The 19,107-nt window shown below is 44.1% G+C and overlaps 1 protein-coding gene across 1 annotated transcript in view; it reads left to right on the top strand.

The window, feature by feature from the left end:
* DEX1 (defective in exine formation protein (DEX1)) overlaps positions 1-17,277 on the top strand; it is an 82,518-nt gene extending 65,241 nt beyond the window's left edge. Inside the window, exons 9-14 of the mRNA XM_086780651.1 lie at positions 3,357-3,613; positions 3,743-3,924; positions 15,195-15,478; positions 15,652-15,769; positions 15,888-16,070; positions 16,706-17,277. Coding sequence (XP_086636777.1) covers positions 3,357-3,613; positions 3,743-3,924; positions 15,195-15,478; positions 15,652-15,769; positions 15,888-16,070; positions 16,706-17,017 — 1,336 coding nt within the window. The 3' untranslated portion in view covers positions 17,018-17,277. The remainder of the gene's footprint in view (positions 1-3,356; positions 3,614-3,742; positions 3,925-15,194; positions 15,479-15,651; positions 15,770-15,887; positions 16,071-16,705) is intronic.
* Positions 17,278-19,107: the final 1,830 nt, after the last annotated feature.

The following is a 19,107-nucleotide window of genomic DNA, read 5'->3' as shown; positions in this document are numbered from 1 at the left end:
AATGAGATTGGGAAACTCTTAGAAGATTGTAAATTTAGCTTTGCATCTCACATATTGCAACGAAAAAGCTTTTTTTACACATTGCAATAAGATATATAGAATGCAATCCATACAGATTACATGCTTCCATGTGGTGTCATGTCTAGGGAGTATGTGCCCACCAATCCGCTTGGAGTTCACACATCAAACCACATAAAATTGCTAGCAATTTTTGATGAACAGCTATGGAACTTGGAGTGATCACAATATGCGAGATGCAGTATAGCTTTTGCCGACTCACCCAAAGAGGGATTTCCTTGCCAGATGGGAACATGAGTTGTATCAGCTCTTCCCGAGGGAAGACACTCAGAGGCTTGGCACATTTTGGATGAGAAGAATGATGTGCCAGATTAGCCTACACCACAGATGATACACATCCCGGTTCCCACATCATCCCATCTTTTCAACACTGCATGTCACCAAGGCCCTAGAGAAGCTGCATAATGTATATATTGTTTCTCACCTTGGCTCAAAAGGAGCTAGGAGGATCAGGGCACTAGGCCACTTGAGCCTAGAGGTGATCCTCTCCATCTTCCTACATGTTTCAGTGGCAGTGGTGCCCCTCACACCTACATACCAATATCTTCTGTGATGGATGGAGCCTGGAGTATGCACCTAGCAGCAGAGTGGGCCTTCATGGAAGCTAGGACCAGGGCCCACCTAGCTCGCGTCAGGTCCCGGACAAACTGCAATTATTCCCTCTCCAACCCTCGGAGCTGAGGGTGCACCGAGCCAATCGCACTCCGCCTAGCCCTAGCCATGAGGATCACAATTTCCTTGAATTCTCTTAATTTTTTTCCTGATTTTACCAGTGTCAAACATTTTGATTCCCCTAATTTCTCCAGTGTTTCCCAATTCCCCCAATTTCCCAAAATTTCGTACTTTCCTCCAATTTTTCCAATGTCTCCAATTCTCCCTAAATCTCCTCCATTTTCCCCCAAGTCTTTCAATTTCTGCCAATTTTCCCAATTCCTCAATTTTCAATGTTTCGTATTTCCCAACTAGAGCACACATTGAGAGACCTTTTCCCAAGGGAGTCCTCATCACAACCTTGAGACAACTAGCTGCATCTAGTCACCCTTGTACTTGTCTGAGATTCCACAGAGGATTTGAGGAATTGCCCGGAGACCACATGAGTGCGATTGTAGACATGCTTTGTGGACACATGGAGGGCTCACCATCCGGCCTCTCTAAAGATAAAGTTCTCAGCTGCCTTTGTAACCCCATCGCTCTCCCAAAGAGTGACCTTGCAGGCCTTTTAGAGGCACATAGAGGGAGAGCCCAACTGTGCTTCATTGTTTGGCATATGCTTTGTTGCAATGATCTCCCATTTCATCTTTCATCTTCTATTTATATATTTTTATACCCTTTAGGGATGCACTATGCATCTCGTTTACAGATTGAAACACACTGCTTTTTGGATCTTATAGGCCTTATGTGTGACCTCTCTCACATATGGTACACCTGGACAGGAGTAGGATGTGTGTAGTAGTCGTGCAGGCTTTTGGCATGCACAGGTTTCATGTGGCAGGAGATGGCCATTGGACAACAGTTGGCTAGGTCGCATGGGTCATGGTAGTCCTCTCAGTAGGCCGACATCATCTCAGTAGGCCGACATCATCATAAACAGGCTGACCAACACTGGTGATGCATATACGTGTGAAATTCGTCATTTTCGATCTGGGTTCTCCTAGCAATTGGGAGTCTATAGGGCATCCCCCTACGTTAGGGGCTGGCCCAGGAAGATTTTCAGCATGGGCTGTGAATTGACATCTTCATTCTCAGCCATCTCTTGTACTCAAATTCCAATTGTAATACGTCACTTTTGTACAGAATACAGAACAATAGTTTAAGGACTCCTGTGCGTGCATTCCTTCGCACTCTACTCTCAAACCATAGCACATGGACACGAGTGTTCTATAGATGGTATCACAGCTTAGGGAATTGTGAAGCTTTTCCTTTTCGTCACCCATGTGCGTTGGTTGCTTGATTAGGGTAGAGCCCTATTTGCCAGGAGTGCACAAGTTAGGGTTGGGAAAAATCACGATTTGGGTTCTCTATCTCCGTTTCTTGGAAAAGTCAGTCCTTGTGCCACCCACCCTTTCCCAGTGTGAAGAACTGCAGCCCTCACCATCCCTCTCTTATCAGTGGTTCTGGCTCTTCATCATGGATTTGGGGGCAGTTATGGAAGTGCTTTCGAGTATGGCGGCCATAGTAACCCATCTTGATAGGCATGACTAGCAGTTACAGCGTTGATGCAGTAGTTCTGGGAAGCTGTGGGTTTCTGTTTGATTCCTTCACCAGCAGACATATGTGCGCTCGAGGGCTGGCTTTGCAATTTCAAAGGCTGCCTTGCAGGACTAGACACTAAGCTGACTTCCTTGACTATGTCAAGGAAGTCAGGTGCTTACTGGGGAATTGTCTGAAGAGTGGTACAAAGAGGAGGCAAGCTACTACAAGACATTGGGAGAAGGTGATTGAAGCAACACGGATTACCAGCTGTAACAAGCATTGATAAAAAAGGCAACAACCATGCAGAACTACAGAAAACAAGTAATTGAAACGTAGTTGTGGATAGCTGAAGAGCTCACCAGAGCACAATTGATCATCAAGATGGTGGAATTGACCAAGGTTCAAGCAGCTTGCTAGGCAGGCAAGTGGGCAGTCTTCCAAGATAAAATGGCTTTTGTTGTACCCCTATATTCAATAAATGCTCACTCTTTAACTGATGTTTCTGTAGATTATGAAGCTCCACTTTCTCTTCTGTTCCTGATCATGTTCAAATTCTTCACTTAGTGTTTGTTTATGGTCTTATGGGTAACGCTTGGCCCCTCTGGATGTTAATTTAAATATTTGTGTGTGTGTAGTATTCATAGATTGAATGGCTCAAAGCATTTGACAAGATCAGCATATGCATTATTGTTTTAGTAACTTTTGATTTAAACAACCTTTGCTCAGATGCAATGCTATTTAGGCTGCCTACAGATATGCTCATGCTCATCATCTACAAATGTTGCCAGCTTTAGATTTTGCTTGGATGAAAAATCTTGCGTGTTCCAGAGATGACCTTCCCCATTTCCTGCATTTTCTTGGTGCACTTTATTCTTTTTCGGGCAGAGAAGTTCTACACAGATACCCATGTATAAAAATAAGGTATATCCTAGGCACTGGTAACACACCCATGAATTGTGCAGCCTTGCAGACACACATAGAAATGCATACTTCTCTCAGGTTTGGTCTTGTTGATTTTAAGATTAGTCTTTTTTTCAGGCTTCATATTCGGCATAAATGGAATCTTTTTTAAACCAATTTTGCAGGTACTATGATAAACCTGAAAATTCTAAGGAGCTGGGTGAAGTTGATATTTCAAAGTATGTTGCTGGCGCTATTGTGGTCTTCAATCTGGACACAAAACAGCTGAAGTGGAAGAAACTTTTGGATCTTAGTACAGATGATGGGCAGTACCGTGCGTATATCTACTCATCTCCAACTGTGGTGGATTTGGATAATGATGGTTATTTGGACATCTTGGTTGGTACTTCATTTGGCTTTTGTTATGCACTTGATCACCGAGGTACTGTTCCTTTCTTTTAGTTATTTTCTTTATAATGAAGCCTTGGTTTGTTGGAAGCTTAGTAGTACTTTCTTGTTTGTGGTGCTGTTGATTGTCCAATAAGTAGCGGTGCTTGTGGGCGTGTTACAGGCGAATTTCGAGAGAAGTTTCCCTTGTTGATGGGAGAGATTCAAGGTCAAATTTTAGCTGCTGATGTCAATGATGATGGGAAGATTGAGTTGGTGACAACAGACACTCGAGGAAATGTAGCTGCATGGACCAACCAAGGGCAAGAAATTTGGGAGGTCCATTTGAAAAGCCTTGTTGCACAGGTATATAAAGCATTTTTTTGGCCTCCAAACTTTACATATTTAATTTTTGGAGGTGTGAAAAGGAAATTTTTTTGAGGCTTTTTGTAATCATTTTAAAATTAGGTTCACTCAGGCTGGAACAATTTTTTAAGATTAGAGGAAAGTGTATTGACATATTACATGCCTTCAAAAAAGAGTTTTTAAGATTATATACATGCAAGTGGGATTGGAAATCCTAAATGGCAGCAATGCTTATCCTCAAGCTAGAGGCACGTATCGGGGAAAATTATTCTATCGAGATTACATTCAATTGGGCGGAAATAAAGTGTTTGCCGCTTAAGATGTGTTCTACTATAACCTTGGTAACGCTTGTTTTTCTTTATGTAGCAGAAGTGCTTTGTTGTGTGTTTCTTTTTTTTTTTGGGTGGAAAGGGGGGGGGGTGTTGCTTTGGGGTCTGAATCACTGAGGGTATGCAAATTGTGCTCTGTGGAGACTGAACAGCGCACTCTCTTGGAATGCTAAGCCCTTGGAGATATTCTTATGGGCTTCTGTCACAACCTTGAGGGGTGTGACAATATCCATGGTTTCCTTTCATAGAAGGCAAATACTATCACCATTACTGCTGTCATCAAGAAGGTGCTCCATGGTTCAATAAGTCAGCCGCATCCACACCTAGTTTGATGCTAGCTTTTTCTAGTTTTTCTTTTTTGTTTATAACCATTTACTTGTTCAATGGGTGTCGTAGGTCATATTCGCCCCCCAAAGAGAATACTATAAGCTCTTTTTTTGAGAAACAATGTTGTTTAAATTATATATCCCCTCTGCACGCAAAGTTACATGCAGGCCGTGCCGCTGTCCTTCATACTGCAGTACAGCATGGGCCATAAGATGGCCATCACAAACTGACACGAGGAGAAACACACAAGCTTAAGTTGTCAACAGAAACACACAAGCTAAGCTAGCAAAGGCCACAGGCTGGCCGACACCATAATACCTCAGAAAAGCCCTAGTATATCAAAATCAGCAGCAACCAAAAGAATGAATTGATTGTGAACTCAACACAGCTTCCAAGGGGCATCTTCTCCATCTCTTCAGCAATCATTAACCCTTGTCTTGATAGTATTGAAGGCAGTAGAACACCATCCATTCACCTGAGAAAGAAACAGGATGTTAGCCTTCTCCTGGCAGGTAAGAGTTTCTATACTGATTCCTTGATCTCTATAGGACCCAGAAAACAAATCATTGCTTGAGATCCACACTTCCCGTAGGCATGTAAACCTGATGATCGTGAAAACACAGTTGGAGTCATCTGTGCTTTTGCCAAGCAACCAATTAGACCAAGACACTTAGCAACCAAACACACTCTTGCACCATCTTGACATGTATGCCCACATGTGTCTGAGAGCAGGACAGCTCTCAAAGCCATTGCCAAGAGCTCTCCTTATATGTTTTGCACCTAGGGCATCTCCCATAAGCATTACCTCTGCACTGCACTTTATCACCTATAGGCAAGGCTCACACCATAACTCTCCAAAGGAAGACAACCATGTGTAGGGGCAACCTAGATCTCCACATCATATTGCATCTCCTTGACCAACACCTAGCAGAGAAGCTCACTCTCCACAGCCTGTTAAGATGATCCTAATTGATCCTTGCCTCTTTCATATGATGTTACAACTTTTCTGTCACATGATTAAGCAGAGGCGCCCTACTAATCAAGAACCAATGTGAGGCCCATGGGTCCCACGTGAACGTAGCATTCACCCTGCAAGTGCCTCAACTTCCTCATTAAGTGGTGAACAACTCTCTACTCAAAGATGGGGAGTTTGCTATATTGAAAATATCATAGTGGTGAATGTGTAAAACTTCTAGGTATTAGAATAAATAAGTGCTAGGGGCACACTTTATGTTAAAGTGCATAGAAACATAAAATTAAATGCGTGTTAGAGCACTTATAGGGAAATGGCACCTACTAGGTCACCTGATAGGGCACTTCACACATCTAGTATTACACTTGGCATATGTGTATATACTTTTCTATATGGGCACAAGGCCATCCTCTTGTATAAAAAAGGTATCAGCAATAATAAAAAACATGTTTCCACTCCACAACTTTCATTCCCTTACTCCCTCATCAATCCCTTAATCTATTTTTTTTTTCCGAGAAAAGATCCTTTCATTAGTTATATAATAAAAAACGCCCGTAGGGCTACAACAGATCTCTCCTGCTCATAAGAGAAACAGAGCAGGAGAGAATACAGCAGCCCGGGAGACTCTCCCTAGGTGCTGCAAAATACAAGCATCAGTACAAAGGACTGAGAGGCTAAATCATACAATAGGGGGGGGGGGGGGGGAAGAGCTAAACAGGTGGCCTGTAGTGCCAACGGGGGGATCCCGTGTGTAAGGTGTAGAAGGGGCCACAACGCCAAGTGGTGTGAAAGGCCTGGCGCCGCAAGATCGCCTCATCCGAGTCTCCCCGGATGCGGTCGTACTGTCCTCGCAGGGTGTGGATCAACTCCTGCCAAATCCCCCGTACAGTCTCTGCTGGTGGCTCCAATCTCCCCTCAAAGGCCGTAAAGCACCGGGCCCTCCAGGTGAACCAGATGGTGAGGCTGCTGAGGAGCTCCCATTGTAAATCCCGCTCCTGTGTCCAGCTGGCGGACGAGAAATCCGGTGCCGGAACCAGGCGAGGCTGGCCCCTAATAAATCTGATGGCCTGATTGCCCTGCTCCGTCTCATAGCCCATATAGCAGGCCCTGACGAAGTCGACCAAGCAGCGGCACCCCACGTAAACATACCCTCTGGAGAGAGGGGAGCCAGAATACGCAGCATCCGCAGCCAGATTTGCTGCGCCTGAGGGCAATCCCAAAGGCAGTGTCTCTGTGTCTCCATAGGGTGGCCGCATCGGACGCAGGCCGCCGGAAGACCGTTGTGAACAAGCCAAGTGCCAACTGCTGAGCCCCTGTGGGCGACCAGCCACTGAAAAGTCGAGATCCTGCGGGCCTGTCGACTAGCCCAGAGCCGAGCCCAAAAATCCTCCAGGAACTCCTGTGAGAGCCCCTGTAGCCGCCAATTCCCCGCTGCCGTTGGAGAGACCGTCCTCCTCGCCGTCAAAATATGCCGCCCCAGCCGAACAGTATACTGGAAAAAGGTAATCTCTGTGGCCTCGAGGGATGCATAAGGATCGTGCCACTCGTACTCCCCGGGGTCCCACTGTAGCCGGGCCAAGGGGCGCGCTGCATATGCCCATATGCGCCAATCCAGGAGCACATCAGCAGGATCGGGGTCTATATGCCACTTCCGAGAAGCGGCGGCCACTACCCTAATCCTCTGAAAGGTGCACTCTGCAACCAAAGGCGACTCCACCTCCACTCGCTGGAGTCTGCCCTCATCCTGAATCTCATAGTAGAGGCAACTGCCATCCTTAGTGCAAGCTCTGACAGCAATCAGGATCTCCAATTGTGTAAAGGCTCCCATCCACCGTGGGGTCACTGGCTCGAGAGGCCCCTTAATCTATTTATGTGCTTAATCTATTTGTTAATGGAGATTAGTATTTTCATGCTCTGTTAATCTTGCTATCTAAGAGCGATGGTCGGCTTCTTTCACGTATTTGGCACCTACAATTGGTATCAGAGCATTCCCCCCCTTGCTCGTTTCATGCCTCCCCCCCCCCCTCTCCCTCCCCATTGCTCCCCTTTTTCAGCCATGCCTCCCCCTTTTTTCCCTTGTTTTTTCCTTACCCCCTTCCCGATTCCCTTTTTGCTTCCCCCAGTCCCCTCCCTTCTCTGAGCCCCCCTCCCCCTTTTTTTCTCTTTCTTCCCGTCCCCTCGCCTTCCCGTCGCCGTGTTTTTTCTTTTCCTCTCTCTACTCCCTATTCTCGCAAGTTGAGTTTCAGGATCGTCGGGGTGTTCTCATCTCCGCAAGTTTTCGGCATTTTCTGGTCTTCACCCCAGGAGGACTCCATGGGTGGCAGCCGCTTCGTCATCCCCGACCGAGGCCGTAGTTGCTTGCTTATCCTTTTCTGAAGTGGACCTTCAAATTCTCGCCACGACTATTGCAGACAACTCAAGGATCATTTACAGGCGAGGCTCATTGGTGAGCTTGCAAAGATCACAGCCATTCACCCTCTCGGGCGTGGTTACTACCAGGTGGAGTTCGACTTGCGAGTGGCGTCATACTGAGTCATGCTGCTGAGCCCCCCTCGCACTACGTACGGCGTGGGCCTTCTTTCGTAGTGGCACCATGGCTTCGACCCTGCATCTGATCCACTTGCTGGTATGCATCTGATCCACTTGCTGGTATGTCAGGCTTCCTAGTAACAGTTTTCTTCCTAGGCCTTGGGAAGGAATACCTTCCTCTTCTCCCGGTGAATGGTAGTGCCATCGGGAGAGTGATGGAATCCCCCTTGCTACTGTCTCGACCCTTGCACGAGCAGCTGGAATTCCATCCCTTCGCATCTGTGTTGCCACGTCGGATTCAGTGCGGGTAGACCACATCCTCCAGCGAGTGGAGTATTCAAGTCTTCCAAGCCAATGCATTACACATGGCATATGTGTATATACTTTTCTATCTGAGCCTAAGGCCATCCAATTGTATAAAAAGGGCAACAACAATAATATAAAAACATGGCATATGTGTATATACTTTTCTATCTGAGCCTAAGGCCATCCAATTGTATAAAAAGGGCAACAACAATAATATAAAAACATACTTCTAATCCACGACTCTCATTCTCTTAATCCCTCATTAAACCTTTAATCTCTTTTTGAGTTTAATCTACTTTTAAATCGAGATTAGTATTTTAATGCTCTGATAATCTTACTATATATGAGCGCCGATTGGCTTCTCTCACATACTTGGCACCTACTATAATTCCACCAATCAGTGTGGAATGCTTGTTTGAGCACAATGCTAATCACTACACTTAAATACACCAAGGTTTAATGGACAACATGATCAATACAAGATGTAATTTGCTGAATTGAGAATAGACGCACAATGAGCCGGAACCGTCGACCCCTCCCTCAAATAGTGTATGTTAATCTTGGAAGAATCAAGTACATAGTGACATGGGCATTTCTCACCAGATTTCCATACCAATGCATATGAATGCAATATTGCAAACAATATGGTTGTCGGTGTAGATTTGTGACTCACACTACCCGCTTAAGTGCCCATGTTCCTTAAAATCTACTCTCTATTGTTCCACCAACACATGGTAGCAACAATCTGCAAGAGAGCACGGAGAACAAGAGAACACTACACAAGGTATGTAAACATGGAGTCCAACTTCTCCCTCTTGCTACTTGCTTCCATAATTAAGCATTAAAGCTTACCAATTGCAAGTAGAGTCGATGACAGTGAAAGTCTTCGCGATGGAAGCGTTTGCAGTGTTGAAATCGCGATTCTTCGTGACAAAAGTCTTCAAGAGGATAAAGGGAACCCTCGGAAAGCTTTCCCTATGGTTCAACTTGAGAAAAAAAGGCTGAAATTAGGGTTTTCAGCAAAAGACCAAAAATTACAGCAAGAAAGAGAGTTGTTTTGCTGAATTTCAGTCATTGGAAGTGTGTAGGAGAGAGAATAGCACCGGAAACACTCATGGAAGCTTGAGAAACACCCTAGCAAGCTTGGATATGGAGTTGGGAAGGAGAAAGTGTAGAAAATACAGCCCAAGAGGCCTCATGAAGGAGGCACCTACTTCTAGAGAGAGGGAAAAGTGAGGTGGTGAGTTGTCCACTATAGGTGTCATGTAGATGCTATGTGGTGCAAGATAAAACGGACGCATGATTGGTTACTCCCTTTGTACAAAGGAGATAAGGTATGGGCGGTGGACATTGGGTTTTGTCCACCTCGGGACATTAGTACACATTGATCAAGCAAGCATGAAAACAGCATGCAATTTCAATTGCAAGCAAGCACATAAAGATACTATGCAATGCAGCATTGGTATGGACAATCCCCGTTCATGAGACTATACCAAAATAAACGTGCCCCAGGCAAGTACACAAGGTACGAGACCCAATGGAACACCAATCCACCAGGCATTTTCAGGCATGTACATAGAGACACAAGTCCCAACGGAAAGCCAATTCCATAGTATCACATGAGTGCCTTGTATAGGCCATGAAACAAGGTAAGGTAATGATAGAATAACCATCATTTCTATCCAGAACTGTATATCTGTCCATAAATTTCACCACCATCAAGCCTAACAAGGCTAAGGCTGAAACTGACAGCAAGTTCTTCTTAATGTTTGGCACATATAAACTTTAGAAAGAGTAAATGCACCCCCATTTGCAGTAGTGAGCACAACTCTACCAACTCCTTTTATAGGATATGAGGAACCATTTGCACATGTGACGATTCGTGCACTTGGGACAGATTCCAGAGATGAGAACAAATTTTTGTGTGAAGTAATGTGCTTACTAGCACCACTGTCAAAGTACCAAGTATCCGATTCTGCCATTGACATGCATACATCATGAACAGAAGGGTCATAACTGCAATGTACAGTATTGAGTTGTACGAACCATCTCCAGAGATTGGTCCATTGCTTTGTTCCATGAGAACAAAAATGTTCACCGCCTACAATTTACTTCAATGGCCAAGGCCCAGGGTGGTTAGCCACCATCACTAGCTTTAAAGATTTGTGGACTTACGTCAATACGCCACTGAATCTATGCACCAAACCCCCATGAAATGATGTAAACTTTTAAAGCACATCTTTTTCTTTGCTTTCTTTCCAAACAAGTTATGTTCTTGTATGCCCCAAACTTTGACTTTCTTCTTAGTGACAATCTCCCAAACACCATCCCATTTTTGCCTGGATCTAAGTCCTTGTACATTCCAATGTTACATGCATCCACATCAGAGTCCACCACCCATACGAGTTCCTCTGCTCTAACTTCAGAGCCCACCACCCATACCCGCGCTTCAACTGTGTGCCCTAGAGGAGTTCTTAGTGATAGAGCTCGATCCATTCTATGAGCTAGACGTCCCCGACCCAGACCATCAAGACCCTCCACCAGATAGAGATGGACTTGGGAGGTTCTTTGTGTTGAGATTCATAATTGCATGCGCGTGTCTACTCATGTGTGAACCCCTGTTTGTGTGTGTATGTGTGGGTGTGAACAGCCCCTAAAAGGGTTATTGTTCTAGTAGTGTGTGAACACAATCTTATAAGTGTATAAGTTGACTGTGCCACGTGGCATACACTTATTAAAGTGTGATATTTGTATGGGACAAAAGATAAGGCTACAAGCCTACAAAGGCATTGTACGTGGTGAGTGAATATCACTTCTATCATATCAATCTAATAAGAGATAGAGGAGCATTATATACTAAGAGATATGAGGCAGATACCACTGCCTATTTGGGGGGGGGGGGGGGGGGGGGGGTCTCTCTAGGATCGTGGACTATGAGGACGAGCGATGTCTAAGCCTATTTTTCTTGGAGATGCGACGCCATGGAGATAGGCTATGCTAAAAAGAGGAGACACATCGCAGAGTACTTTAGACACCACAGGAGGTGACCTGATGGCATGCCCCTGAGTAGGAGGATATTCAGCCCAGGCACGCCCGCCAGCGCTTTATCATGTGCACGCGCCCACTGTGAGTTTCTATTGAGAGGGCTTGCCAAATCCAACGGACACGACAATCCCGACCACAGAGGAGAAGCCCTTCTATGTGCTCCGGATCCAAAGTCTGCTACAACATCAGAACCGTCCTTATTTAGTAGTGGTGGATATATCGTATCTTATGGATGGAGCTATCATCTGAACCACTTTCAATGGTCATGACATTGTTGTCTTTGACAACTGCTTGTGCAGCCCAGTGGAGATTCATACTCGTGTGTGTACTTGGGAGTCACTTTTACAGGACCGATCTTCTCGATGATCCATGCTGCAAAGGCTAGACTGATGCAAGGGTATGCTTCTCTTGCTCTCATGGAGAGACATTGCTTCTAGGTCCACTTCCAAGAGTCGAGGACCAAGATGTGGCTATTTGACATTGATGTATGGAGCACCCTTCTGGGCGCCTGATCTTACAGCGGCCAAATGGCCAAGGATAGAGAGGCTTCAGGTCATAATGTTATCTCGTATGATACGCAACAAACCATTGGTCCCACATGATATTATCCTGGTAGAGTTTGCTGCAACACCCATGGTAGTAGAGGAACTCTTCCAAACAGTCACATACATTCACATGGTCACTGACATGCCCCCCTGGAGACTCCCGAGGCTCGCCCTACAGTCCTCCCATTGGCTAGCAGCAGATGGGCACGAGTCATGGTATAGCCGAGTATGCACTTGGTTCATGAGGCAGGGACTCAAGACGGATTGACACCCCCCCCCCCCTCAAAAAAAAAAAAAACTCCAGTACGACCCAGACTCCCTACTCATGAGGCTCTCTCAGGATGATAGGAACCAGGTGATCAGATATGATTTATTGGGACTATACATTTGGATACCTAGATCACAACACATGAGCCACTCTCACACAAACGGAAGTACTACATGGATACTTTCATGAGGCTTACAGAGGATGGTTTCATAGTGAGGGCCAAATATCTTGACATATACATGTCATCACATGCCATGCGGATTGGAGTGGGCCAGTTCGTTCCACTCTCTCTTGAGAGAGGGATTTGGACCCTTATCGAGGATCATGGATTACCCAGATCAGCGGTGCGTGGGCCTCTTCCTACTAGAGCTTCATCGCCACAGACTCTCATTGATAGGGAGTCGAGACCCTATGGGAGACACCTACCTTGGCCCCAGGCGACCATCACTGAGTTCTTCCGACCATGAGAGGATGCCTGACCAGCTATGGATGACGAGCCACACATTCTTGAGTGCCCGACCCCCCGCTAGACCCCACTCTGGCATGACTTGAGACCGGGCCACTACACTACAGCGAGCCCGACGCCCTAGACTCCTTGGACCTCGCCAGCGACACAGACATCACCCCTAGCTTGAGGAGATCTTGGAGAGGCACAGAGCCACCTTCCCACACCCAGCGGATCTGCGGAGCCTTCTATAGGCTAACCCCATGCTCGATACCATGCTCAATATCCTTGACGGCCCCCTCCCCCTACCGGGGGGTTAGCTCCATAGGTTGTATGATGATGGTCCCACTTTGTATCATATGCTCAGATTTGACATTCTCAGCTAATAGGTCTAGTCTTTGTTTTCTTTTGTACCATGATGAGATTACATGGACACTATTGTATCACTTTGGTCTCATAGACCCATTGGGTCTTTTGAAGACGTTTAATATAACTCTCTCTCTCTCTCTCTCTCGATTATGCGATATGAAAAAACTAGGCTGAAAAGCACTATTCAGCCTATGCACACATCAGACAAAACTCCCCACATGTTGTGGAGTGATACGCTTAGCAACCAACATCATGTATCAACTATGGGCTACTACTTTGCTGAAATTCTCGATCATTGAGATAGCCTAATGAAACATGACCATGAAATTTTACTACTTTACATATGCACAAGCATACACTTGGTTTGGACCGTAGTTGTCAAAACGTCCCAATAATGTACTATACAAAGTATTACGAAGTGCTCGTGTAAATGAAACTAATTTTATTAAAATAAAAATGATCAAATCGTTTATTCCACTGCTGAGGTTTGAAATTTTCAAAGAAATTTGCCTAAATTAAATATTCTTTGAGTCAGATTTTGGAAAAGTTAATGAAAATCGCCTCAAATTGAAGAGGAAAAATTTTGGAGAGGATTCTCAATCTTTGGGAGAATGCTGATTTGGAAAAAATGTATTATTTAATTAGAAGATTAACTTTAACAGTAGGCTATTTAAATTCCCCCAAATGTGGAAAAACCAGCGCCTTGTGAAGAGTTTGGTTGCAATCTTTTTCTTGAATTGTTTGTGCCAGGTGGTGGTGGCATTTGTTGTGCGTTAGGAGAGGTGTGCATTCTACACGACTAGGAAACATATATGAGGCTATTGCACTAGCTGTTTTTTTCAACTTTGTTATTAAAAACTGGATACAGTTCTCCTCTTGCAAATTTTTTTTAACAGCTCACTTTTTATTAAAAATGTGGGTGCGATGTTTCATTTTAGTCCAAAGGAAAACAACATTTGAAATCCCTAGGCACGGCTTTCAGCCAAAACTCCTCAAAACTTAGCACAATAAAGATTCATGTCTTTCTTTCATCATTCTGGTCTGCTCAGTGGAAGCACAAGGCTTTTGTTTCAGAACTTGTTTCTGAACTCTTTTTGGCATTCAAAATGGCTTGTTTGTGGAAGACCAGTCTGTATTTAAAATGCGGCCCCATTTGATGGTTCTAAAGTCCACCCATTGAATGTAACTGCTGTTTCGAAACCACCTCCTGTCTTTTTTTGTTGACCCCATTCCTTGGCCCTCAACTGCATTCTTTGCACCGAGGTAAACAGAATGTCCACTCTTTGTGGATCTAAATGTTTGAAACTTAGTTGAATTGGCTCTGTCAAAATGCTTAAGAAATTTTGTACAACTGGAGCTGCCTTGGAGCATTATTCCGTCTGTGTGTCGTCCTACACACTGTGACCACTGCTGGCTGTGCACGGTACAGTGAAGGGCATGTAACAATGTCTTGGGAGTAATGCAAGTGTTGTTTACAATATGCTTCACATTGTGCTATGCTCGTATCCTAATCTGTCTTAGTCTATTCATGCCTGCATTGTGCCGTGAGTATTGAGGATTCCGGACATACTGTCTAGAGGCGAACCACCACTTTAGTGTGCTGGGCAACCAACCCTACTACAAAAGGGTAGGTTTAAATGGTGTGTGAGAAGTTGAAGGCAGGAGGGCAGAGGTGGGAAGCTGGGTGTGCAGCACAGGCCGTGTGGTGGTGGTCGGTGTGTTTTCGGTTGGTCTGTGGGGGGGGTGTTTAGGTGATGAAAAGAAGCTGCCAACTCTATGTTGGCAGGCATCGCAACTTCTCACATTGCTAATGTATGTTTTACCTTTCCGGGACCCTTTCCCTGCCTTTTGACAAGGAACAAAAGCATGAAAGTGCCAAAAACCCCACAACACCTTGTTTGGTTTTCCCTTCCTTTTTTTAAAGGAAAAGAAGACAAAACACTCACAAGAATGCCCTAATTATTTCAACCAAAAAAAAACCCATCTTGCGAAAAAAGGAAACTACTCAGTAAACTTTACACAGTCTTTGGAAGTTGTGTTTTGCCCTTAGTTTTCTCAACAGTGGACTGCTTGATGTGATGACAGCTGGGAAGCTGGAATATAATGCTAAATCCCTTGAACATTTAACTGGCAGGGCCCTACAGTTGGAGATGTTGATGGTGATGGGAGGACTGATATAGTGATCCCAACTGCTTCGGGAAATGTCTATGTCTTGAAAGGTTCAGATGGAACAACTTTGAAATCATACCCATTCCGTACCCATGGCCGTGTAATGGCTCCTGTTCTTCTGATAGATCTAAACAAGCCTGGCACAGACAGAAGGGCTCTTACGCTAGTGGTCACTTCATTTGATGGCTACCTGTATCTTATTGATGGTGCAACAGCTTGTGCTGATGTAATAGACGTTGGTGAAACATCGTAAGTATGTAGAGATACAATAACCTGTGAGGGTTATATCTCTACCCATGTATAGATATGGTAACTAGGAGGGTTTGAAAATATGAAGTAGAGAGTTGTTTTTGATTTTTCTTGTGTTTGAGGCATCATATGCCTTCTTTAATTCTTTGATTGTACAACACTTTCGGCTGCAGCTACAGCATGGTTTTAGCAGACAATGTCGATGGAGGGGATGATCTTGACTTGATTGTGACAACTATGAATGGCAATGTGTTTTGCTTCTCCACTCCTGCTCCGTATCACCCTCTCAAGGTAAGCTTTTCAATCGTATGACTTGTGTGTGCTTGCATGGAGGTGTGTGGTTTTGAGAAAAAAGAGATTTTCTTTATGAGTCTTACTTTGGGAGGATTGTTTGTGGCACTGAATGCAGTCATGGTCATCACAAAACCAAGGGAGAAATGTCCTTGCAGCTCGCCAGAGGCGCGAGGGCATATATGCCTTACCATCATCGAGAGCTTTTCGAGATGAAGGGGGTGAAAGTTTCTGGTTGCAGTTTAGTATTGTTGACGAGCATCGATCACCTTCTGGCACTCAAGGACCCTATCATGTTACGGTGAGCGCATGCTTATATTTATTGGATTTTCATAGCGTCCCTTTTTCCTTCAAATCGTTTCTGAAAGAATTTTTTACTAAATCAAAAGCTCTTGTTTTATTAAGGTGCTTTTGCCAAGGTCTTGCCTGAAGTGACTTTGAGCTCCAACATGAGTACATGCATCACTGCCTCTCACAAGTGCATGTGGACATTCTTGATTAGGGCTTCAGAGCTTTGTATAGAATGTTATTGGACTTAGTCCACAAGGTTTCACATGAGTTAGCTCCGGAAGGAATTGCACCTTTCTGAGGCATCATGCACTCTCCATTAGAGCAGGGACAATATGGAGACAGTATGGAGCAAGAGAAAGTCTTGATATATTTTGAAAACAAGGCTCTTTCATGTGCACATGAATCATGATGTTCAACGCATTGGTTTGGTCATACCACACGTAGAGCATTATCCCGAAAGAAGAGTTTGATCATTGAAATGCCACATGTGCTTGAAGCATTCGTTCTTTCCCACACATGCTTCCCTTCTGCTGGGGCCCTGTTAAATAGTTGGAGTGTAGGAATAGGTTTATTGCACAGAAGTTTTGGTGAATTCGGAAAAGTGTTTGTTGGAGTCTCATGCTTGCATCTATGTTATGTTTACAGGCCACCCTTCTTGTACCTCATAATTATATGGGCCAAAGGCGGATAACAGAGAGTCGCATGATTGATCAACCTGGAAGGTACCAGTTCAGAATGCCATGTGTCTCTGTGCGATCCTCTGGGACAGTGGTTTTGGAAATGGTTGATAAGAATGGGTTGTATTTCAGTGATGAATTCTCACTTACTTTCCATATGCATTATTACCGCTTGCTGAAGTGGATGGTAGTTCTTCCTATGTTGGGGATGTTCTGTATTTTGTTGTGGCTTCATCCTGAAACTGGAGCTGCTCTCCCATCTTTCTCCAGGGATAGATAAACTGCATTGGTAGCATGCTTATCTATACTACTCAGGTAAGTTATGTAGAAGGAGCTCTCAAAGAATCAATGAGCTCTTGCATATGTAACGTCATGCCAAGTATTCCAAAAATTTTGCGATACATGATACATGGTTTGCCAGTTTAGTAGCATGTGGGCCTATGCTCGTTGCTCATGGACAGCTTTTACCAATCGGATCGCCGAGGGTTTTTCTCCCTACTAAAGTTCTCTTTTAATACGAGTTAATGTTTTTGAGAGAGAGACATGGTTTTTGTAGTGATGTACATCACTTGCAAATGTTGGTTGAGACGCCTCTTAACGAAATAAAAACCTCAGATTAGGCTCTCTTGTTTCTCAAGCACATAATATTGACCATTGATTTTCATCAAAACACCACACATGGAGGTGGAAACATTAAGCGTCACTATTGTAAATGGTGCCACATCACAACTTTGTGAGAGGGAGGAGTGCAAATGCTAAGGTTTGAGGACATTCGCTTTTCTGACTAGACTGCTAGGACATCTGCACTTTCGTGGGTTTACAATCAAGCTGTAGACTAACTAAATGAGACCTTTTTGTAGCATGCCTATTTCTGTCGTGCTAGTGTAACTTACGAGGAACTTTGAAGCGCAAGCCACAGAGCGCTACACATCGAGTGTCCGATATGCATTCAACGTTAAAGAGTAGGGTATGGCTGAATGATAGAATCTTCTAGTGTATGGCAAGAGTGGTTTTGGAGGTTCAGGACCAAAGGACCAAGTAGCTTTGGGTATGATCATGTCATGGGCTACCAAGTTCACATAGGCCACACCTACTATGTTGAGTGTTGGTCATTTGTTGGGACCGAAGGAGGATAGGTAGGTAGGAAGAGATGTGATTTGATGCACTACATGAATGGATTGTGGTTTCCAATAATTAGGCGTAATCAAGTTCACATCAAATGGTTTCCACCTTGGTGAATGATCTCTAGTGCTTTCGTGAAGAAGCAAGTCTGAAAATGACTTTAAACACGTTTGTTTTGCTCAACTTACAAATTTTCTTTTCTAAAATTGATTTTTTATTTTTATTTTTTGAGCTTTTTTTGCTAAGCTCACGAATCTTGGCTCATGTCTATGGGGTCACGCCTTGAGACTCATGCCTATAGGTTCATGCCTTTTTGCTATGAAGTAGGCTCATGCAAGCCTTGTGAGATACGTCATGCCTGATGGGTTCACGTCTCTAGGCCTATGCTTGTAGACTCACGATTTTAGGCTCACAAATGTCGACTCACGCTTATAGACTGAAGTCTCTAGGCTAATGCCTGCAAGCTCACATATATAGGTTTAGGTTTGTGAGCTCACACCTCTAGACTCATGATGCTTGTAGACTCATGTCTTTTTTTTTGTATGAATTAAGTTCACACATGTTTGGTGAGCTAGACTTACGTCACTCACATCCATAGGCTTACACTTATAGACTTACAAATTTAGGCTCGTGCTCATAGACTCACGTTTGTAGGCTCATGCTTGTAGACTCATGTTTGTAGGTACTTTTTTAGTTACGAACTAGGCTCACGGATTTGATTTCTATACAATAGTTCTAACCTAGGTTATGGAGCAATTATTAGATAATAATTATACTTTATATCCCAATAATTATGAAAGACAAGAAATTTTCATGGAAATTATAGTTGGTACAGATTGTATGATAGGAAAATCGTAATAGGACATGAGTAGGTATATTTGTATAACTCTTCCATGTAGTTTTAATTGGTTGGTATAATATTAACCACCTCTAGACTCACACATGTTTGACATGTATATTGTAGCATTACATGGTAATGATGTGTGTGAACACACTTAGGACCGTTGGACACTTTTTTTCTCACTAGTAGGTTTTTTCTCCGGTGTGTGTGTGCACTTGCTGCATTATATCTGGTGCGCAATGAAGCAAACTAGGCAAAACATATCTGTTATGCGAGTTGGTGACCAAGCTTTTGTTGCCAATTAGAAAGGTAAAGGTGAAGCTTCTTCGCATAGTGGCTATAAGCCAAAATCAGAATCCTCAGGTAAGGATGCAGAGAAAGAAGGTGATAAGCCTAAAACGAAGGGC

This window comes from Cibotium barometz, chromosome 3, assembly GCF_041138505.1.
Source record: "Cibotium barometz isolate CiBa-2024 chromosome 3, ASM4113850v1, whole genome shotgun sequence".
Taxonomy (NCBI): domain Eukaryota; kingdom Viridiplantae; phylum Streptophyta; class Polypodiopsida; order Cyatheales; family Cibotiaceae; genus Cibotium; species Cibotium barometz.
The sequence above is the reverse complement of the archived record's forward strand: the minus strand, read 5'-3'. Positions and strand labels throughout refer to the sequence as shown.